The 20,722-nt window shown below is 47.4% G+C and overlaps 1 protein-coding gene across 2 annotated transcripts; it reads left to right on the plus strand.

The window, feature by feature from the left end:
- Nucleotides 1-256: 256 nt before the first annotated feature.
- Nucleotides 257-20,717, plus strand: LOC146237574 (STE20-like serine/threonine-protein kinase). Of its 2 annotated transcripts, XM_084684888.1 has the most exons (18): nucleotides 257-1,001; nucleotides 2,609-2,773; nucleotides 5,487-5,535; nucleotides 5,862-6,011; nucleotides 7,223-7,295; nucleotides 7,669-7,863; nucleotides 8,039-8,120; nucleotides 9,381-9,512; nucleotides 9,705-10,496; nucleotides 10,617-10,747; nucleotides 11,487-11,610; nucleotides 12,439-12,618; nucleotides 15,282-15,411; nucleotides 16,364-16,488; nucleotides 16,719-16,910; nucleotides 17,157-17,282; nucleotides 17,528-17,641; nucleotides 17,972-20,717. In XM_084684888.1, exons 1-18 carry the CDS (start codon nucleotides 846-848, stop codon nucleotides 18,116-18,118), a joined length of 3,063 nt encoding a protein of 1,020 aa, XP_084541014.1. In that variant the 5' UTR covers nucleotides 257-845; the 3' UTR covers nucleotides 18,119-20,717. The 2 variants fall into 2 exon arrangements, with proteins under 2 accessions (XP_084541014.1, XP_084541013.1); XM_084684887.1 differs by lacking the exon at nucleotides 17,972-20,717 and having other exon boundaries at nucleotides 17,528-17,956.
- Nucleotides 20,718-20,722: the final 5 nt, after the last annotated feature.

Below are 20,722 nucleotides of genomic sequence, written 5' to 3' on the forward strand. Positions count from 1 at the left end.
CTGAGTTACCCAATATTGTAGACGTGCTCACTTGATGAAAAACACACGTAAACACGATTTTATTTTATTGTTGTGCTATTATAATTTAGCTACAAACTTTGACTACTCCTATAGGTCCGGATCCTGACCGACTCTCCAGCACTGTTGGGGGCAGCAATGCTCTTGAAATGAGTTTGTTCAAGTCCTCAGTTGAACAGAAAGAACTACATTTGTGCGCGCTCATGAACGCGCCTTTGACACCAAATCCGCTAGATTACTAGACCCCGTGCTTCGCCAAGGAAAAGAAGATTTACCGTGCCGACGTTTAGTGTTTACGGTTTCCACACTTGTTTGACTTTTGAGGAAACGTGTAATTTTCCCTTTGGAATTTAATTATTTGAAGACGTCAATAGTATAGCTTTTTGGCTAAGAAAAGATATCCACAGCATTGCGTTTTCGGGCCAGTCTGTTTCAGAGTTGGGAGAACAACAAGAGCTTTGCGTGGTACTTTACCCAGAGAAAGTCCATTATCTGAACGGATACAATGACAAAATATGCGAATTACATTGTTGCTGGTACAGGAAGTGATAAACCATGATGTGCGAAGAATCATTATTATTTAAACTCGGATAACGTTGATGATATTGCCATTGATGGTACTGATTGGGAATTCTCAACTATTAAGTTTTGGTAAATATTTAACTGAATGAATATGCTACAAGATATTGATTTCAAGATTTCTTCAAGGACTGTACATTTCCTATTCGTTTCCATACAGTAGAATGCAATAGGCCCAATACAAGCCTCAGTGACACCAGAGAGATTAATTCCTTTGTCACCTTTCCAACTGAAGAAGCACCCTAGACATGAGCATGTCATTCTTTAATTTTCGTAAAATATTCAAATTGGGTGCTGAGAAGAAAAAGAAACAATATGAACACGTCCACCGGGACGAGAATCCCGAGGAGATATGGGAAATTATCGGCGAACTTGGAGATGGAGCGTTTGGTAAAGTATACAAGGTAGGTTATTGGGTACTTAAAAGCATTCTATTGTTGGAGTCGACAGTCGACAGTGCACTGGGTCAATGCTGTCTGGACATCTTTGCTTCATCACATTAGTCACATTATGTAAACAATGATCCAGAAAAGTGTTGTGAGGATAAGTCAGTCACGTAGTGTGCTCCGTGATTGCGCTGACATGCTAACCTTTGTACGATTTGTAGCTCATAGGTCTCGACCCAATCAAAGTGCCAATACCAGTGTTGTAAATTGTCATCGCATCTTTCTTCACCTCTGGACCTTATTGCCTACACAATTACAACGTTGTTTTCCTATACTTAAGCAAGGCGATAGCCACACAGCACACAGCCAGCAAAGCCATTGTTTCTGTCCCCCCTCTGTACCCCAACTGCAGGAAAACTAGGGTGTGAGATAAATTCCTATTAATTATTTTTAATAATGCCTCTGTTTTCAGTGACCTCAATGCATGGGCAGATCTAAAAGGTCCATTTGTGTGAGTGACACTAAATGTGATCTCCCATGATGGTCCTGGCCAAGTCTTGGAGCAGGGGGCTTCAGGGAAAGCAACTGAGCACCCAATTACCACCATGTTTGTTGCCTTGTGTTCTGTTTTGGAACCTGTGTAATGGCTTTATTATGAGGCCCGGTACTTATTTTTGTTCAGGCTCCTGTGGTGTTTTTATTTGGCCACAGTTAGGCTCAATCTGAAGCAACATTTTCCCAATGAAACAGAGTTTGTTTGTAGTAATTAGGATGAGTCAATGTTTGACCAACTTACAGAAGTCGGTCGGGACCGAGATGGCCTGCCCTGGAAATTGCAGAGTAACTGTACCCTGTTTCCTGTCTGTAGTCTAGGTGATGACTCACTCTTGGACCGACTCCAACCTCCCCATCGATTCACAGTAGTGAAATGGTAGAAGCTCTAGAACACTAATTGTGTTTTGGATGTGTTAACGGGGGCATGCTGAGTGTCAGTGCTGTTGGAACGGCCCCATGGCCGACACGCTGACCTCAGGACACGCCCAAGTCATGAGGAAGTGGCTGTATCCCATGTCGCCACGACGACCCCATCAAGCACATCCTGCTTTCAGAAGGGCCAAAGCAAACAGAGAAAATGTGAATAGGAACATATCACGAGGCCCATTTCCCCAGTCCAGCATTGTATCTTTTTTTTTTCTTCAACGTGTTAGTAATGTCCAATAAAAATGTGCTCATTCGCAGTCTAGTCTCCTCTGGTGCTAAGGAGAGGACAACGCAGAATTTCAGCATCCTCCTCTCGGGCGACTTCAAAATAACCCCAACTTACTGCATCTCCCCCAGCCTTCTCTGCTCCTCCTCACGTTTCTTCTTCTGCTTCTACATTGACATTTATTCATTTAGCAGACGCTTTTATCCAAAGCGACTTCCAAGAGAGAGCTTTACAAAGTGCATAGGTCACTGATAATAACAACAAGATAGCCCCAAAGCATTGCGGGTAGCCAAAACAAGAAGCACACATTGTGAACAACCAAAAAAATAAGTGCCAAAGGGAAGAACCATAAGAGCATATAGTTAAGCGAGTTACAATTTAAACAACATGAATCTCTGAGTGCAAGTGTGTTCTACAGGCCCAGAACAAGCAGACAGGCATCCTGGCAGCAGCCAAAGTGATCGACACCAAGACCGAGGAGGAGCTAGAGGACTACATGGTGGAGATCGATATCCTGGCCTCCTGCGACCATCACAACATTGTCAAGCTGCTGGATGCCTTCTACTATGAGAGCAAGCTGTGGGTGAGTGGGACCCCGAGGAGGCTGGGGGTTGTAGTCAAGAGCTGATGTCGATTGTTCTTCCACTGCTTTTGTAGACTGAGGTGAGTCTTGATGATCAAAATACCTGGCCCATCAACTTTTCATGCCAAAGTCCATGTTAGCAGAGAGATTAAATGAAATCATTGGGGTTAATCATCAAACTGGATGAGAAGTCTATGGAGATGGTCGTCTTTGTTTGTTTTGGGAGTCGACAGATAGGCATATCTCTGTTTTTATTGTATTCTCATAGAGGTTGAAATGTCTACATTTTCTCGGAAATTCTCATGAGATAAGTGAGGCCTCAGGTGACCGTGTCCAGGGAACAACAGTGGTAGTCGGTGTCAGCTGCACACTGCTGAGGGAAAGTGGTCATTAATAATCCAGTACTGCACTAAGGAAGTGCAGAGATTAGCCAAATCGTTATCTAGTCCTTGGATAGTCTTCTTGTTCCACTTAGTCATAGTAAATTACTTAGATATACACTCTGCAGTTACTTTAGTATGCACTATTTCTACATTGCTTTAAAAGAAGTGGCAGGTAAATGTGAATGTATATAGGAACGCTAAAGTAATACAAGCTAGTACAGTACCACTTCTGCTGTAGTATGTTGTATGAATCTTCAATCACATCATTAGTTACCTCTCAGGCAAGATCAAAGCCTCGTTTTATTGAATAACGGGCAGCGGAAGAAATCTATATTTAGGAGGTTAATGCAACTTTTGTGCTATCTGATATAAGTCTTCAGCAAAGTAGGCCAAATGGAACAAAAGAGAGGTGTTCTAGAAGTAGAAGAATAAGAGGTAGGAGGCTCTGGCCGGCATAAAAAATATCCCAGCAACGGCGTCCAGGAGGCCTGGTCTCCAGGCATGAGGAAAATGTCATAATTACCTGGGTGTTTGGTTACAGTGCGTTATCGAGTCAGTGCTCAGCCCCTTTCCTCCCCATTGTCTGCTGAACAATGGCTCCATTCCAAATGGGAGGTTGTCTATTGATTTTTATCTGGGGCTTACCCGGCACTCTACCGTGTAGATAGAGGCCAGCGCGGAGATATTGTTGTGCTTAGCACATCTCTTGCACGACTCGAATTTCACTCACCCTCCCTCCCGCCCCTACTTCTCACCACGGCTCTCAGATGATAGCACTCCCGTCCGCAACACCGCTGACCTATGACCTTTGTTGTTAGTGCGTACTCTCACACATATGTCCTCGGTACCTTGTAAATGGCTCCTCAGTGTATGTATGTGTGTGTGTGTATACATGTGCAGTCGCTGCTCTGTGGTCCCTCTGTGTACACCACCACTGTACAGACTCCACTGTGGGGCCTATTGTTCACAGCCAGCAGTGTTAAAACAACAGCACGCCTACAGAGAGACAACACGATTCTGCCCCTTGTGAATGGACCAGACTGTCTGAAGGACCCAGGCTCTTAGCAGTCTCTTTTGTTTTTTTCACGGAATGCAGAACGCTATTGAAGGATGTTTTTGTTTCCACTGAAGTTCATCGGGAAGATATTATGGGAACGATAAGGGTGTAAATATAAACTTTCACAGAATGCTGCTTGGACCCAGTGACCTCCTGAACTCTAGGTCTAAACCTTAAGAAGGGGATTGATCAACTAGCCTGCAGGATGTGCTATGAGAAAGTGAAGTGTTAACTGTCAATCGCATCTGTTAGTATTCCTGGGCCAACTGATCATAAAAAAATAAGAAATAAATAATGGCCCTTTATGACTCATCCAATGCCAGATATCATACAACAATTAATTGTTACATTATTGTTGACCAGCAATGGCTCAAGTTTCTTGCTAGGCTACGCTAACACGCTCTCACAAGTACCTAGCCAGCTAGCTAACTGTAGCTACTGTAAGGCTAACCCGCTAACTATATGCACTGCGCATTAAACCTCCTAATCCTGTTTGACGAAAAGGGATACGTTTCTGTCCAGGGGCTAGAGGCGCTACAGTTCTGTGAGAAGCCCTTCCTCAAAGCAGCCGGCCTTCATGCTGGCCAATCCTCTTATACCAGCGGCCATCTTGAGAACTTCTAAAACCCTTTAAGGGATCAGCATACTGCAGTAACTCCTGAATTGTCTCAGATAGTTGGGGCAGGGCCAAAAGAGATGACCGGCCCTAAAGAATTTGTCATGACACATGTACAGCCTCTGAATGGGACTGGTAAAGTAGGGTAGCAGACAGGCTACCGGTCAAGTTGGTGCTGTAGGTCATGTGATCAAGTCTCTGACTAAGCTTGTTGATTGTAAATGTGGAGTAACTGATTGGATGGGTAGAGTTAAGTGGATGTATGCCCCTTGAGAACCTGTAAGACCCCTGTAAACGGGATTGGAAGGCCGGCAAGCCAGATCAGAGACAGGAAGGAACTCTATAACATGGATACCTGTGTGTTGAGGGGGAAACTCAGGGATTACTGCTCCGTACGCTTATTAACGCTCCAAATGTTGTTTGTGTGTTTGTTCCCACGGCGGCTTACTGTACGTGGTATCGCGCCGCTGACTCGTATCCATGCCAACAGTGGACACGGTGTGACACTGTTCCTGTCAGACTCAATACAATGCTTGTTGTTGTTCCCTTCTGTGGTTTAGCTATTGGAAATACAGCTCGCAGTCATGTTGGAGCAGTTTCTCTTTCTGTGTGTGTGTGTGTGTGTCTCATCCTGTGTCTCTCTCTTTCTTTCTCTAGATCCTGATTGAGTTCTGTGCAGGTGGAGCGGTGGACGCAGTGATGCTGGGTGAGTCAGCATTCTTTGCAGCGGCCACACTTAAAATAAAACATTCGCGAACACATTTCAAACGATTCAGCAAAAGCCGAAACTCGACGTCAGTGATGCTGTTATGTCGCCCATGGCACGGGCACAGAGTGGGCCCCCCCCCCCCCAAAAAAAAACACAAAGACCTCCCAGGCACTGCATTGGATTATTTTCTAAATGGTAAACCAGCTTAGTCCTAATATGATCTTCAGTCCTATTAGTGCCTACGAGGAAGAGTGTGTGTGACTGAGAAAGGAATTCTAAGAATGTATGTGTGTGTGTGTGTGTGTGTGTGTGTGTGTGTCCAGAGCTGGAGAGGCCCCTGACGGAGCCTCAAATTAGAGTGGTGTGCAAGCAGACTCTCCAGGCCCTCGTCTATCTCCATGACAACAAGGTGATCCACCGAGACCTGAAGGCTGGGAACATCCTCGTCTCTCTGGACGGAGACGTCAAGCTGGGTGAGAGAGAGGAGCCACAGAAAACACACACAAACACACCCACACACACACACACACACACAGAGAGCGCACACGCACACAGAGAGAGCACACACAAACACCAGACACACACAGACGCGCACACACAGACACACACAGACAGCACACACGCACACAGAGAGAGCACACACACACACAGAGCACACACACAACAGACACACACAGACACACACACAGACAGCACACACACACACAGACAGCACACACACACATGTTGAATCCTACTTGCTTTTAACACTGAGGGAGGACAGAGGACAGAATGTTTTAGGAGTACCAGAATTCATCAGTATATTAAGCAACTCCAGCATTTGTTTTTGATGGGCCACTTTTACAAATATCATGCAGAAACTATGGAAACATATGTTCCGCCTGTGTTCTCAGTGTAAAAGACTGATGTATAGATGAAACTTGTTATACATACACAGAATGTCAAGCCCTGCCCGTTTTCAACATTTAAGGGAATAACAAAGTATATTAATCACAACTACAGTGCATGTGCCACAGTCTAACTTCCAACATAGCCCTGCAGCATCATATTAGAGTGAGACAGCCAGCTTGTTGAGTTGGACAGCATGAGGCAGCTTATTGTATTCTCACTGACTCACACAGTGCTGTGCACAGTAAGCTGCCGTGAGGCATCCAGATCATTCCTGATGTGAGTCATCACTGATGGAGAGAACAGGGTGATTACGCACACACCGAGGCAGTTGCGGAACAAACGGCTGAGGTCCGCATGTGGCACGCCGGTCTGTAACAAGTGGCAAGCAGCGTGAACGCAACCTGGGGCCATCGGCCAGATGTAGGCACATTTAGTCATTTAGCAGACGTCCTTATCCAGAGCGACTTACAGTAAGCACAGGGACATTCCCCAAGTAGGGTGAAGTGCCTTGCCCAAGGACACAACGTCATTTTGGCACGGCGGGGAATCGATCCGGCAACCTTCTGATTACTAGCCCGACTCCCTAACCGCTCGGCCATCTCACTCCCTATCCGTTATGAAAGCAGACGGCATGGGTCTCTCTGTTTTACGCTAACGAGATTAGCATAGGGTCGCCTGCTTACTTTAATCTGTGGTGATGCTTCGTCAGGGTTTGTTGTTGTCTTCGATGAAATTAGCTTTGTCTGCATTTCAGTGTCTTATCTGTTTGTCTGTAATTACATGTGGCTTCCAGCTGACTTTGGTGTGTCGGCCAAAAACACAAAAACTCTGCAGAGGAGAGACTCCTTCATTGGGACGCCATACTGGTGAGTCACCCACGACAAAGGAAGAAATATCTTCTAGAACAGTCTACTCTGGTCCTCAAGGGCCCCCTGTCCTGCACGTTTTAGATGTTTCCCTGCTCCAAAACACCTAATTCAAATGAATGGGTCATTAACAGGTTTCTGCATAACTAGATAACGACCCATTCATTTGAATCAGGTGTGTTGGAGCAGGGAAACATCTAAAAAATGCAGGACAGGGGGTCCCTGAGGACCAGGGTTGAAGACCACTGTTCTAGAAGATACACACTTCTTCATGGATACCTATCGAAACCGAAACCTGCACAATGTAAAAACTGCAATGCATTAGTAAAAAACTTTTACAAATAACGATTCTTAAAATTCTCATTGGTCCCAGGATGGCTCCAGAGGTGGTAATGTGTGAAACGTCCAAGGACCGTCCCTATGACTACAAGGCTGATATCTGGTCCCTGGGCGTGACCTTAATCGAGCTGGCGCAGATCGAACCGCCCAACCACGAGATGAACCCCATGAGAGTCCTCCTTAAAATAGCTAAGGCCGACCCTCCTACCCTGATGCAGCCATCACGATGGTGAGTCCAGTGTCACAGGACAGGTGTGTGTGTGTGTGTGTGTGTGAGACAGAGTGAGAGAGTGAGAGCATGTAACTTGTTTCTTATGTCTGTGTAACAAACCATCAGGTTAGAGAGTCAGGTTGAAATGACTGGGACGTAAACTAACTGAAACATCTCCATTCTTGCTCCTCAGGTCTCCAGAGTTCAGCGATTTCCTGAAGAGGTGTTTGGATAAGAACGTGGACAACAGGTGGAACACAGCTCAGCTTCTACAGGTAAATGAACCCTCGCCTCCCCCTTCCCCCCTCTCCATCCATTGTACAGGTAACCACAACACACTTCCTTCCTCTCTTAACCCTCCTCTCACAAGCTACTGATAGTAGAGAGATAAACTTATGTTGCCATTCACACACTCGTACACTCAAGACCTGGGGAGATGTGCACAAGGTACGCACCAAACAAACGCAAGACACGTGCGTATGCGCACACGCAGCTAGCGTGAAGTGTGCCTTTACTCCGCGCCCGCCCCAGCCTAGCCCCCCTCCCCCCTACACCCTTCTCACCTTTCCCTCCCCCCCCCCCCCCGCGTCTCCACTCCTCCCCCTCCTTAGTGACCGGCCGTTCTCCTCACCCACGGCCCGCCTGAGCCGACATCTGCTCACCCTGGACATCTGTGCTGCCCGGACACCTTGGGCTGACGCCTCGTTCACCCTCCCTCCCCCACCCTCCTCCGCGGCTCATCCTCCCTCTCCTCTCACCTGCCTACGTCAGCGCCACAGGCTTTTCTTTTCCAGAGGGTTTAAGGTGCCGCCGCCAACGCTGGCCAGGTCACTTACCGACTTAACAGAGTGACGGATGGGACAGTGAAGAGATAGGTCGTTGTTTGGAGTTCGTTCCTAGCGCCAGCCCTCGCAGTCGTGCCTGTGCGGCAGCGGGATACAATAGGAGGATTGTATTTTTTTTCTGGGGAGAAAAGCGAAACCTTGAAATGGGATTGAAAGTACAGAACACCGGTCTGCCTCCCTTGTCTGTTTTGATATCCAAGAAGCTGCATATTTTCAGGCCGGCGATAGATTATGTGCAACAGGCGTCCAAGCCCAAGAAGGTAGGTCTGTTGCACTGCAGTTGGTTGCTTTTGTTTAGTTTCAAGAAGTCTTTGTAGAGAATTCAAAAGCTGGGCATTAACATCATTTGTGCAACAAACTGTAAGTAGATTTGTGGAGTCAGCACCATTCTGCCTACGTTCCGGTTCTAGTCTCAAATCTATTTCATTCAGCGAATGGAACAGGCATGAAAGAAAAATGTCATTTGCACATATGTTTAAATCAGAATAGCCGAGATAATGTCGTAAAAAATGGGATGGGTACAGCTCAGTAGTAGCCCACTTGACGACAGATCAATAGATCCCAGGTCCAAACCTCCCCCCTGCACATCACTGAATAAAATCGACTGATGAACGCCACAGAAATGGATTGTAAAAAAAAGAGGTCCTATTCCGTGTCCTCAGTATGGCGTCTGGTTTGTGCTGTGTGCAGCATCCGTTTGTGAGCAGCGTGACGGACAGCAGACCCCTGAGGGAGCTGATAGCCGAGGCCAAGGCGGAGGTGACGGAGGAGATCGAGGAGCACAAGGAGGAAGAGGAGGAGGAGGACACGGAGACACCGCTGGTGGGTTGGAACAGGGTTGTCGTGACAACCTGACGTGATGAAAAGGCTTTTTAAGCGGAATTTTGTCAAAGGTGTCCTCTGTTGCCAGAGCTTTTCTAATCGCTGCTATGTTATGCTATATTTGAATATTCAACTATGTCAACTGAGTGGGTTGAACTTGAGAAACGAAATCCCCCCCTGTTTTTACCTCAGGGTCACAAGCGCGCCCCATCAGACGCTAGTGTGGCAAGTTCTGAGGATGAGAAGACTCCCCTGTCTCCCTCCATCTTGGAGTCTGTCCCTGAGAAGGTCGAGGTGATTCTCCCCTCATCCGTCGGCGTACCAGCGGGGAACCATGTTGTAGATACAAGCTCTGTGGAGGTTCCTCCTGCCCCTGCTGAAGTGGTAACGGTGGAGGAGACCCCGAGCACTCCAGTGGAGGACGTAGAGACGACGCCGAAGCTGGGTGAGACGAAGAAAGAAGAGGGGATGGCTGTGGAAGCAGAAGATGTCGCCTCACCGGAAGAAGGGGAGAAACCAGTCGAACCCGAGGAAGCGGTTCCACCGGTAAAGGAGATGGAGGAGTTGGAGCTAGCCAGTGAGGAGGAGAAGGAGTTGGACACGGCCGAGGCCCAGACCAATGAGGCTGAAGGGTCGGAGGTCACGGAAGAAAAGATGGGCGCCGTGGAAGATCCGGCCCAACCCACCGACGAGGAGCTCACGAGAGGGTTGAGGGTCACCCTCACGCTACCTGACGAACACAAGCCGTCTCCTCCATCACCCGCGGCACCAGGAGAAGAGAACGGAGAGAGGGCGAAGGAGAGAGAGCAAGATAAACCACCTGTGGAGGTGGAGAAGGTCGCTGCGGAGAAAATGAAGAAGGAGAAAGAGAGGGATTCGGACTCGGGGAGTGGTTCGGCTGCCGATAACAGCAGCATAGACCTCAACCTCTCCATCTCTAGTTTCCTCACCAAAACCAAGGAGCCAGGAACTGTGTCCATACAGGTTAGCAATGCTACTCTACCTTCCTGAAAGAATACCACAGATACAATATTGTTTGATTTGTACATGTGTGTGTGTGTGTGTGTATACACCGCGTCGATTGCCTCCATTTTGTCATGCCAGGACACCAAACGCCAGAAGAAGACGTTGAAGAAGACCAGGAAGTTCATGGTAGACGGGGTCGAGGTCAGCGTGACCACTTCGAAGATCGTCACCGACAACGACACCAAAAATGAGGAGATGAGGTTCCTCAGGTAAACTGCCTGTCTCCACACAATGGGAATTTTCCATGCAAATGTTTGGTGCTACAGCCCTCTCGCGCATGTTTTAACTCGATTTAAATATTCAGGACATGACTCATCGTTTTACACATGCCTTATTTTACCTTCATGAGGGATCTATTTTTACTGCTGTGTGCATCTCATAAGCTCTACTGAGAATGTGGTGTGGTTTGATGCCCTCCTCTGACAAACAAAGCAGAGATTACTCTGAGGTTACTTCCTGCACCATCACTTTTTTTCTCTAACGCTTCACCCCCCTCCTTCTCCCCCTCCTCTTCTATTCTACCTCCTCACCACTGTCGTTCATCTCCTTCCCCTCCCTCCCTCCTTCCTCCACTCCCACCCTCCATCTTTGCCTTCCTCATGTCCTCCTTTCATCTCTCCCTTCCTCAACCTACCCCTTCTTTCCGCTCCCACCTGCTTTCCATCTCCTTCTCCCAACTCCCCCCATCCATCTCCTCTTCCTCCCCCTCCTCCCCTCTCTCCCATTCCCCTCCTCCATCTCATCCTCCCCTCTCTCCCCAACCCATCTCCTCTCCTCCTCCATCTCCTCCTCCCCTCTCTCCCTAACCCATCCCCTCATCTACTCCTCCCCTCTCTCCCTAACTCATCTACTCCTCCCCTCTCTCCCTAACCCATCTCCTCCTCCCCTCTCTCCCTAACCCATCTCCTCTCCTCCTCCCTCTCTCCCCCCTCCCTTCCCCTCCTCCAGGCGGCAGGAGCTGCGGGAGCTGCGGCTCCTTCAGAAGGAGGAGCAGAGGGCCCAGCAGCAGCTCAGCAACAAGCTGCAGCAGCAGAAGGAGCAGATCTACCGACGCTTCGAACAGGAAACCACCGTGAGTCCCTCTTCCCTCCCCCACCGGCCCTGTGTGGGCAGAGCCCAAGACACCGCCACAGGAAAACTAGGAGGGATTCTCTCACCAATAGTCAAGTTAATAGCCTGAGACCAAGTTGTTAAATCCCTGTAATTTGAGTCATAATGAGTCTTATAAATAGACCTACATTTTGGTTCTATTTCCATGCATGACCCCTGGTATGGTATTTTTCGCTCCCACTCAGCCCTGCTTTCTTAGATTCAGTCCTGCCCAGCACGCTCCTTATTCCTGGAGTTACCCGGTGTGACCCTCCTCAGCTCTGCCCAGTTCATGCCCAGCCGGTCTGTGTTTCTACCAGTTTGTGCCAGTCCAGGAGTTCCATGCCTCTAATCCTTCTAGGCGGCTCTTGCATCGTCACTCCCCCAGGACCTATTTCTGGACCTGGCCACTGCTTAAATCGACCTGTCAGTCAAACAAAGTTTAAACTAAAGGCTAGCCACAAGCCGGAGAAAGCATGTATTCTCTACAGAGGGAGAGGCAGGGATGCATTGCCCAGGATCCGACCGAAAGACAACGGTGAATATCTTTTACACGCGATTTTGTGCTCGGCCAGAATTGCGATATTGGGATTTTATGCCGGATTTCCCCCGGAGCAAGAACGTAATCCATCCGTCAGCATCAGCCAGAATCAGGATCCACGTTTTTTTGCAAGCCCCAGCGGGAAAAGCCGATGACTTTCAAACCGAAAATGTCCTCACTCGATCGAAAGCCTCGGAAGGAGGGCAAACGCAGGCTCTCCTTTGCGTTCACCCCGACCCAATCCGCCCTCACCCTCTTCTCCCCCCGCAGAGTAAGAAGCGCCAGTACGACCAGGAGGTGGAGAACCTGGAGAGGCAGCAGAAGCAGACCATCGAGCGCCTGGAGCAGGAGCACACCAACCGCCTGAGGGACGAGGCCAAGCGCATCAAGGCCGAGCAGGAGAAGGAGTTGTCCAAGTTCCAGAACGTGCTCAAGAACCGCAAGAAGGAGGTGAGGGGAGAGAGGGGGAGAGGGGGGTTTGGGAAACCAAGAGCGTTTGGGTGGATATGGATGGGGTGCGTGTGCGTGTGCGTGTGTGTGTGTGTGTGTGTGTGTGAGAACAAACATATCAATAAAAAAGAGAGAAAGTTAAATGACCAATGTGGACATGGACACAGTATTTATCTCACCTCTCTTACCAAAATCCCACATGAGTCTAATAAAGAGGGAGAGGATAAGCCCGCAACCATGACAGCTCAGGACCTATTCCTAGACACTGTTGTTGATGGGAACCCATTGAGCTGCTAGATTCGAGATGTTTATGTAATAGACCTTGAGTAACCCTAATCAGTCCAGCCCTGCCAACTCTCATCACTCTAAGCAACAGTATCACAGCAGGGATCTGGGAAGGTGAACTAGGGTTGCGTTATTCTGACGGGGACTGATATGGATTAACTACGTGTTACTCAAAAGCTGGTTATGACAAAGCGTCCAGTTCTGAAACTCCATTCATATGCCCTGTTGGGGGATGGTAAAGGTTAAGGTTGGTTACTCGGCAACATGTTGGTTTACTGCAAGTGAGCCTGAGGTGTTGTTAATGCATGTTTTCACGCCCCTGTCGTCCATTTGCTGCCGGCATTCACAACAGGTAGTGGAGCTGTTCTCCAAACAACGGAGAAACGCTATCAGGCGTATAAAAGAGGACATGATCCTTACCCCATCTGAAGAGGTAACATGAGCTGGCACTAAACTCTGGTGTGGCTTTCCAACTTGGACTGATTTCCCTGCTACAGGTTACTAACTTCACCAACAGTCTGGTCTACATACGTTTCCGTCATTCAAGATATTCCCTTCTTAGTAGACGTGCAGTGTTGTTGTGGTTCTCAGAACGTCAATTACCCACTACTTGTTTCACTAAAGGGAACTGTATTCCTGTTTCGACAAGGATCGCAGCAAAGCATTGAATGCCAGGAAATGACCTCCTCTCTCCTTTCTACTATAAAACGCCTCTAAACAATCCTACGTTTTATTACTTAACTTCTCCTCCAGCCTCCTATGTATCCATCTATGAATATATTGATTCACTTTCAAAGATTATGGCCAAAGGGGTTTTCAGTGGTTGACCAGGCCATCCAGGTTTTCTGGGTGGATAGCATGCAGCCCACAGAGGGTGTTGTTCAATAGGAGTGTAACCTGCTCCTCCTTACAGGGAGTGGCCCATGTCATGATTCAGTCTTTCCAGTTGTCCTCCTGTACCCTTGTCAAAGCCCCCATACAGGATGTAAGTCAAGCAGTCCCGCCCACCCCCCCTCAACAACTCTTCCATCTTCAGTTTCAGACCTGGGTCAGATACTATTCGCCAATACTTTGGGTGAACTTGATTTAGTTTACTTCTTGAATACGGAACCACTGGGCAGCGGTCCTAAAGGTACGCAGTGCCCAATTCTGATTCAATTGAAATGCACCCTGTGTGTTTGATCCAGGCCTGTTGGTTGGTTTGACGGCCATCGTAAGCGCTTTCCTTGTTGTCAGTGGGCCGACTCGTCGACCTTGAGGAAGAGATGTTTCTTCTTGGGTGTTTTTGAAGTGTGTTGTTGTGTGAGTGATCTTTCTCTTTCTGTCCTTGTTATTCTCCAGAGCTCCCGATGTTGGTCATAGAATGTGATTGATTTGAATGAAAATGGAGTGTATATATTTAGTCAGCTAAAAAGTCACAGTGGAAATATTTCAAATACATGTAATTCCTATATAGAACCAGTCCGAGTTTAATGGATTTCGATCTGCATAAAAACACCACCTTACTGTAGCCTAACCGACAGCATGTTGTCAGATTTTCTGGCACACCAGGTAAAGCCATGCTTACCCTGAGGTAAACTCCTATGCTAACACATAGCCCCTCAATGACCTGTTACACAGATGGTTGGGTGATTGTGCCACCCTGTCCTGCTAGCTCAGTGCTAATCTCCATGCAATGAAACTGGAACCGGGGTAAAAAAGATGAAGAACCTGTGACTCGAAATATCCGTATTACCCCTTTGACGTTGCAAAGCTATCTATAGTTAGCATCCGCCCATACATGATGACTGATCCAGATGGTGTTGATTATAGCATCAGACTGTCTTCTTAACCTGTAAAGAAACACTTACTAGTGACTTAATTACTGGTGTTTAGCTAGTTAGCATCTTATGAGGTGAATTGAAGTGTGGCTAGCCTGATGCTAACTCATGGCCATGCTAAACCTTCCTGCCCATACGGATGACCTGATTACACCTCTGTTGTGCACTGACGGGCTTATAGCATCAGATGGGATGAAACTGGCAGTCTGTCTGGGGATCTCGAAATCCAGTAATGAGGGGAAAAGGGAGGTTGACTATTCCCTTGTTGGGGTTCTGGACAACATTTTCTTTTCTTTTTTGCTGATCTGCCACTGTCATGGGTATCTCTCCCGCCACCTTGTTCTTTGGTTCATTTTAATACTCCTCCAAGATATCCAAGCTAACAAACACTTTGGTGTAGCCAATCAAACGGGCAGAATCTCCTTTTGGTGTGCGTGTTCTCTGGCGTGATCATTCTGGCCTCTGCCCTTGAACTTCCCCAGGTGTGCCGTTCCCCACAAACAGGAAGTAAAGCTCGTTTGTACTAACGCCCCTCCCTCTCTTTCCCTCGGTGCTCAGGAGCAGGAGTTCCTCCAGAAACAGCAGCAGGATCTGGACAGCGCTCTGAAGAAGATCATCCAGCAGCACAAGCACGAGCTGGCCACCATCGAGAGGGACTGCCTCAACCACAAGCAGCAGCTCCTCCGAGGTAAAGACGGTTGGGCACGCATGCTCGCTAAAAGACAAATGTGTACTGTAGCTCGTGTGACAGGTGTGTAACAGACATGGCCACGCCCCGTCACAAGGTCTACGGGCCAATGTTCGCCACTCGCTAGGCTCGAACACGCCACCTCTGACTTGCCAAGCGCGAACACTACAAGCTACGCCAATGAAAAGCTAGCTCTTTGTTGACGCGGGTGGCCTGTTATATACTTGAGGAGTGAGTTTCACGGATTCACACCCGTTACACTAGCTCAGGTACAAATGTACAATGAGATGGACGAACAGGTGGCCCCTCACCTATAGTGGAGTTGAACGGTTTCTACCTGTGAGACAAAGCCGTTGGCTTTTACCATCCAGCTGCATTGAGACAAGGCTCATGCTTTTCCTACACTGCGAACAAAAAAAGCAACATCGAGTGTAGGCTTACAGGGCAATGCAAGGCATAACCAGCACCTGCTGTTCACAGTGACACAGCAAAAGGACAAACAGCTTCTTTGAAGCCGGGGGGCTGGGGGTGAACCTAATGTCTTGTGTTTTAATTCCTGCTAAGACGGACCCAGGCCCAAACTCCCTGACCCCCAACTGAACCGAACGCAGAGCTGGTGAACGCTAACTCGGACAAACTCCTGATCCCAGAGCTCAGACCTTGGCCTGGGTTTACACTAAACATACCCTCCAGAAGACCCACTCAGAATGTCAGAGTTGTGGGAGCTCATGTTGATGTTCCTACTTTAGGAGTGTTGGAGGAAGTTCAGTTAGGTATTACAATGTCAGTAGGTCATGACAGGAGGTACCTATGGTGTTGATCCAGTTTGACGACCACAAATATGTGATAAGGATGTCTGTGGTTGAAAATGTGAGCAGTATTTCCGTGTTCTGTGTGTTTTCACACATACTAACGTGTGTGTGTGTGTGTGTGTGTGTGTGTGTGTGTGCAGCGCGGGAGGCGGCCATGTGGGAGCTGGAAGAGCGCCACCTGCAGGAGAAACACCAGCTGTTGAAACAGCAGCTCAAGGATCAGTACTTCATGCAGAGACACCAGCTGCTCAAGAGGCATGAGAAGGTAAGTCCTGCCTGACAGACAGAACAGAAGAAGTCATCCCATATCAAATTATAACGTTACCTAGCTAAAAGCACATCAAGTCCATTCATACGATAACAAAAACGTCGTTGTCGTCTTTTAATTGCTCTCAAGTTCCAGTTACCAACTGAAGAGCACTACAAGGGACTTTCTACAGGGATAATATGAAGTCTCTCTCTTTGTGTGTGTGTTTGTGTGTGTGCACGGAGTAGGAGATGGAGCAGATGCAGCGCTACAACCAGCGTCTGATCGAGGAGCTGAAGAGCCGTCAGACCCAGGAGCGGGCGCGTCTGCCCAAGATCCAGCGCAGCGAGGCCAAGACACGCATGGCCATGTTCAAGAAGAGCCTGCGCATCACCGGGGCCGTGATCACCCCCGAGCAGGAGAGGGAGAAGGTCAAACAGGTGAGGGGAAACGGCATCCGTGTTAGCTTCCTTCCTGACTCACTGGGTTCTTTGTTTCCGTCCTTCCTTTAGACCTTTCTTCCCTCCTACCTTCATTTGTTTTAGCCTTCCTTCCGTCCTTCCTTCCTTCAGTCATGGCTTCCTACCTTCTTCCTACCTCCCAACCTTCAAGACTGAAAGAAATTAGAGAAAATAGAAAAAACTAATAAAAGTGTGTGTGTGTGTGTGTGTGTGTTTGTCTTCTAGTTTGCCACCCAGGAGGAGAAGCGTCAGAAGAACGAGCGGCTGCACCAGCAGCAGAAGCATGAGAACCAGATGAGAGACCTGCAGCTGCAGTGTGACGCCAACATCAGGGAGCTGCAACAGCTGCAGGTAGGCCTGGGCAGGACGCACACTCATGCTAGTGCACACACACACACACACACACACGAGCACTTTCAATCTCTCTCTCTCTTTCTGTCTCTCTCTCTCTCTGACACACACACACAAACACTTTCAATCACTCACTCACTCTCTCTTACACACACATCTCTGTGAATCACTATGAAGCAGCCTGTAACAACTTGTGTTTGTGTGTGTGTGTGTGTGTGTGTGCGCCTGCGTGTGTGTTCCGCCAGAACGAGAAGTGCCACCTCCTGATTGAGCACGAGACCCAGAAGCTGAAGGAGCTGGACGAGGAGCACAGCCAGGAGCTGAGGGAGTGGAGAGAGAGGCTCCGGCCCAGGAAGAAGGTGACCCCCCCACACGTCCCCCGTATGCCTGTTAGCCCCCAGGCCAGGGTGCTCCAATCCATGTTGAAGATGTTTCCCTGCTCCAGCACACCTGTTTCAAATGAATGGGTCGTTATCAAGCTCTGTGGAAGCAGGGTAATTACCTGTTCATTTGAATCAGGTGTGCTGGAGCAGGGAAACAGTCTAAAACATGCAGGACAGTGGCCCTCGAGGACTAGGATTGGAGAACCCTGTCCTCGACAGAGAGACCCAACACTGACCCACTGTTAGAGCTTGTCCACAGCACGATTGGCTGCTGAACCCACATTGTGATTGTGGTTGTTGTTCAAGGCGCTGGAGGAGGAGTTTGCCCGGAAGCTTCAGGAACAGGAAGTGTTCTTCAAGATGAGTGGAGAGTCCGAGTGCCTTAACCCCTCGTCCCAGAGCCGCATATCCAAGTTCTACCCCATCCCCAGTGTCCACTCTACAGGCTTCTGAGGGAGCTGCTGGTGCCGGGCATGGGTCCCCCCCCACACACACACACACACACAAGGTTATATAGGGGGTCAGAGGGCTGAGCGGTTAGGGAATCGGGCTATTATTCAGAAGGTTGCCGGTTCGATTCCCGGCAGTGAAAAATGACGTTGTGTCCTTGGGCAAGGCACTTCACCCTACTTGCCTCGGGGAGAATGTCCCTGTACTCACTGTTAGTCGCCCTGGATAAATGACTGCTAAATGACTAAATGTAAATGTTATACACACACTCCGATGCTCACATGGATAAAGGAGGCTTGCATACACATGTTGACATGCACAATGCTCGCACACAGTGGACAGTGGACACACACACACACACACACTGTGTGCATCTACAAGACAGTAGATGCACATGCTTACACACACACACACACACACACACAGTATGAGTGACTGAAGAGACTGAACCCGTGCTGCCTTGCCCCGTGTCCCCTGGTGACCCAGTGGGCCCTCTGGCGTCATGTGACGCGCTCCTGCAGCGTACCTCTCTCTGGAGGCCCGTCATGTGACGTGCTCCTGCAGCGTACCTCTCTCTGGAGGCCCGTCATGTGACGTGCTCCTGCAGCGTACCTCTCTCTGGAGGCCCGTCATGTGACGTGCTCCTGCAGCGTACCTCTCTCTGGGGGCCCGTCATGTGACGTGCTCCTGCAGCGTACCTCTCTCTGGAGGCCCGTCATGTGACGTGCTCCTGCAGCGTACCTCTCTCTGGAGGCCAGTCATGTGACGTGCTCCTGCAGCGTACCTCTCTCTGGAGCTGCAGATGACCTGTTGTCCTCCATGTCAAGTCCACCCCCTTTTTTGGATTCATCCTCATTACAGGTTTTTTTTTTCTTTTCTTCTTCTTAATGTCAGACTGTCGACTGTGATGGTGGTTCTTAACTGCTTTGAATGGTGGTTCTTAACTGCTTTGAACTCAGTGTTTTGTCAAGTGATGTCAGTGATGCAGTCCTTTTTCATTTTTAATTTGCAATTCGTTTTTTTCCTTGAATAATCCAGTGCCTGGGTAATTTGGCTATTTGAATTTCAGCAGTAACTGACAAAGCACACTTGCTGCCTAATTTTGTCTGACTAAGTATTTGTACGATAATGAAGGATGGCATTCATACACCACTTATTTTCAACTTCTGTATTCAGGTCTATGTGAGAGACAAATAATAATATTATTGAACAGAATTGACCATTTCTGGTATTGGAAGGTTTTTACAATGAACCTTGATGAAGGAATCCTATATTTTGTATGCAATCATAATTAGCTCAGTAGAATAACAATTGCAGTTCTCAATGGGGATTAGTGCCATTGTAATGCATGGTTTTGAATGCAGCTCTCGAAAACGTTTTACATGATTATCTTCTGGAATACTTTTTTAGTTTGTACATTAAATAGTCACAGTAGTAGGATTACAGTAGTTTGGCAGATTTATTTTATTAGCATGCCTTTCTGTCAGACTTCTTAACAACTCTTGGAATTTGACCTTTTTTTGACATTCATCTTTTCTTTTTTGCATAGTGCGGAGAAAGCGTTGAAACTGTGTTTATATATGCAAAGACAAGGTATCACTGTGGATCCAGAATGCCTGTGTTCTGTGGCGTTACCAGTAGATAAAAGTCTGTGTTATAAAACAGGCAGTTAGTTTGAATTTCAAGTGGTGTTTATCATTAACGCTTCATTCTGCTAAAATGCAGGATCTTGAGACGTTCAACTGCACAATATACCTGCATAGCAGTCAAGTTATTTTAATTAAATAATGATACTATTTGATCAAACTAGCTAATAGCCTTAGTATGTTGACGATGCATATGAAGAAACTGTATTCCTAGCTTTCGGAGTGGGACAACTCTCTTGGCCTTTATACTTTCATTGACGGTATCATGTCCAGATGTAACAAAATATATTTCATCAAACAAAGACGAAGCAGATGTTCTGACACTTAACCGTTTTTCACTTAATGTTTCAAAACATTATGAGAAAAAATACATCATGGAAATGTTTGTATCTAAATGCAATTTCTAATAGGTTTTAAAAAGTTGTATATCAATCATGTACTTCCAAAAAATGGACCTGACTGGTTTGGGCCATCATGACCTCTGATTGGTCCCATCTCACTCTGTTCTAATTGGCTGCAGGAAGTAACTGTCAGTCGATTGGTATTTTATAATTGGTCTATTATTTTGACGTAAACAAAACAGAAATCATGATGTCCTGAAGGAGTGCTGTGCGCCTTTCACTACATGAAGATACTGTTCCAGTAGTTATTTATAAGGATACAACATATCTACTAAACCCTATTATAAATCGGTATTGTAGGTTTTACATTTGCACAATATTAAATCTCAAATGAAGGAAACGTATAATTGGACAAATCTGTGTCAATATGTTATGTTTATCTTGCCATGATTACAGTTTGATTTCTGAAATGTATAATAAATGAACTGAATGTTTGAGGAAATTGTAGAATGACCCTAAAAATATGATTTTTTAAGCTGAAGGTTACAAATATAGTTTTTAGTATGCCTGTACTGTAGATTGGCATTGTATTGTAAATAAACAATTTCCTGTAAATGTGT

This window comes from Hypomesus nipponensis, chromosome 21 (assembly GCF_054491055.1).
Source record: "Hypomesus nipponensis isolate SF chromosome 21, ASM5449105v1, whole genome shotgun sequence".
Lineage (NCBI taxonomy): Eukaryota > Metazoa > Chordata > Actinopteri > Osmeriformes > Osmeridae > Hypomesus > Hypomesus nipponensis.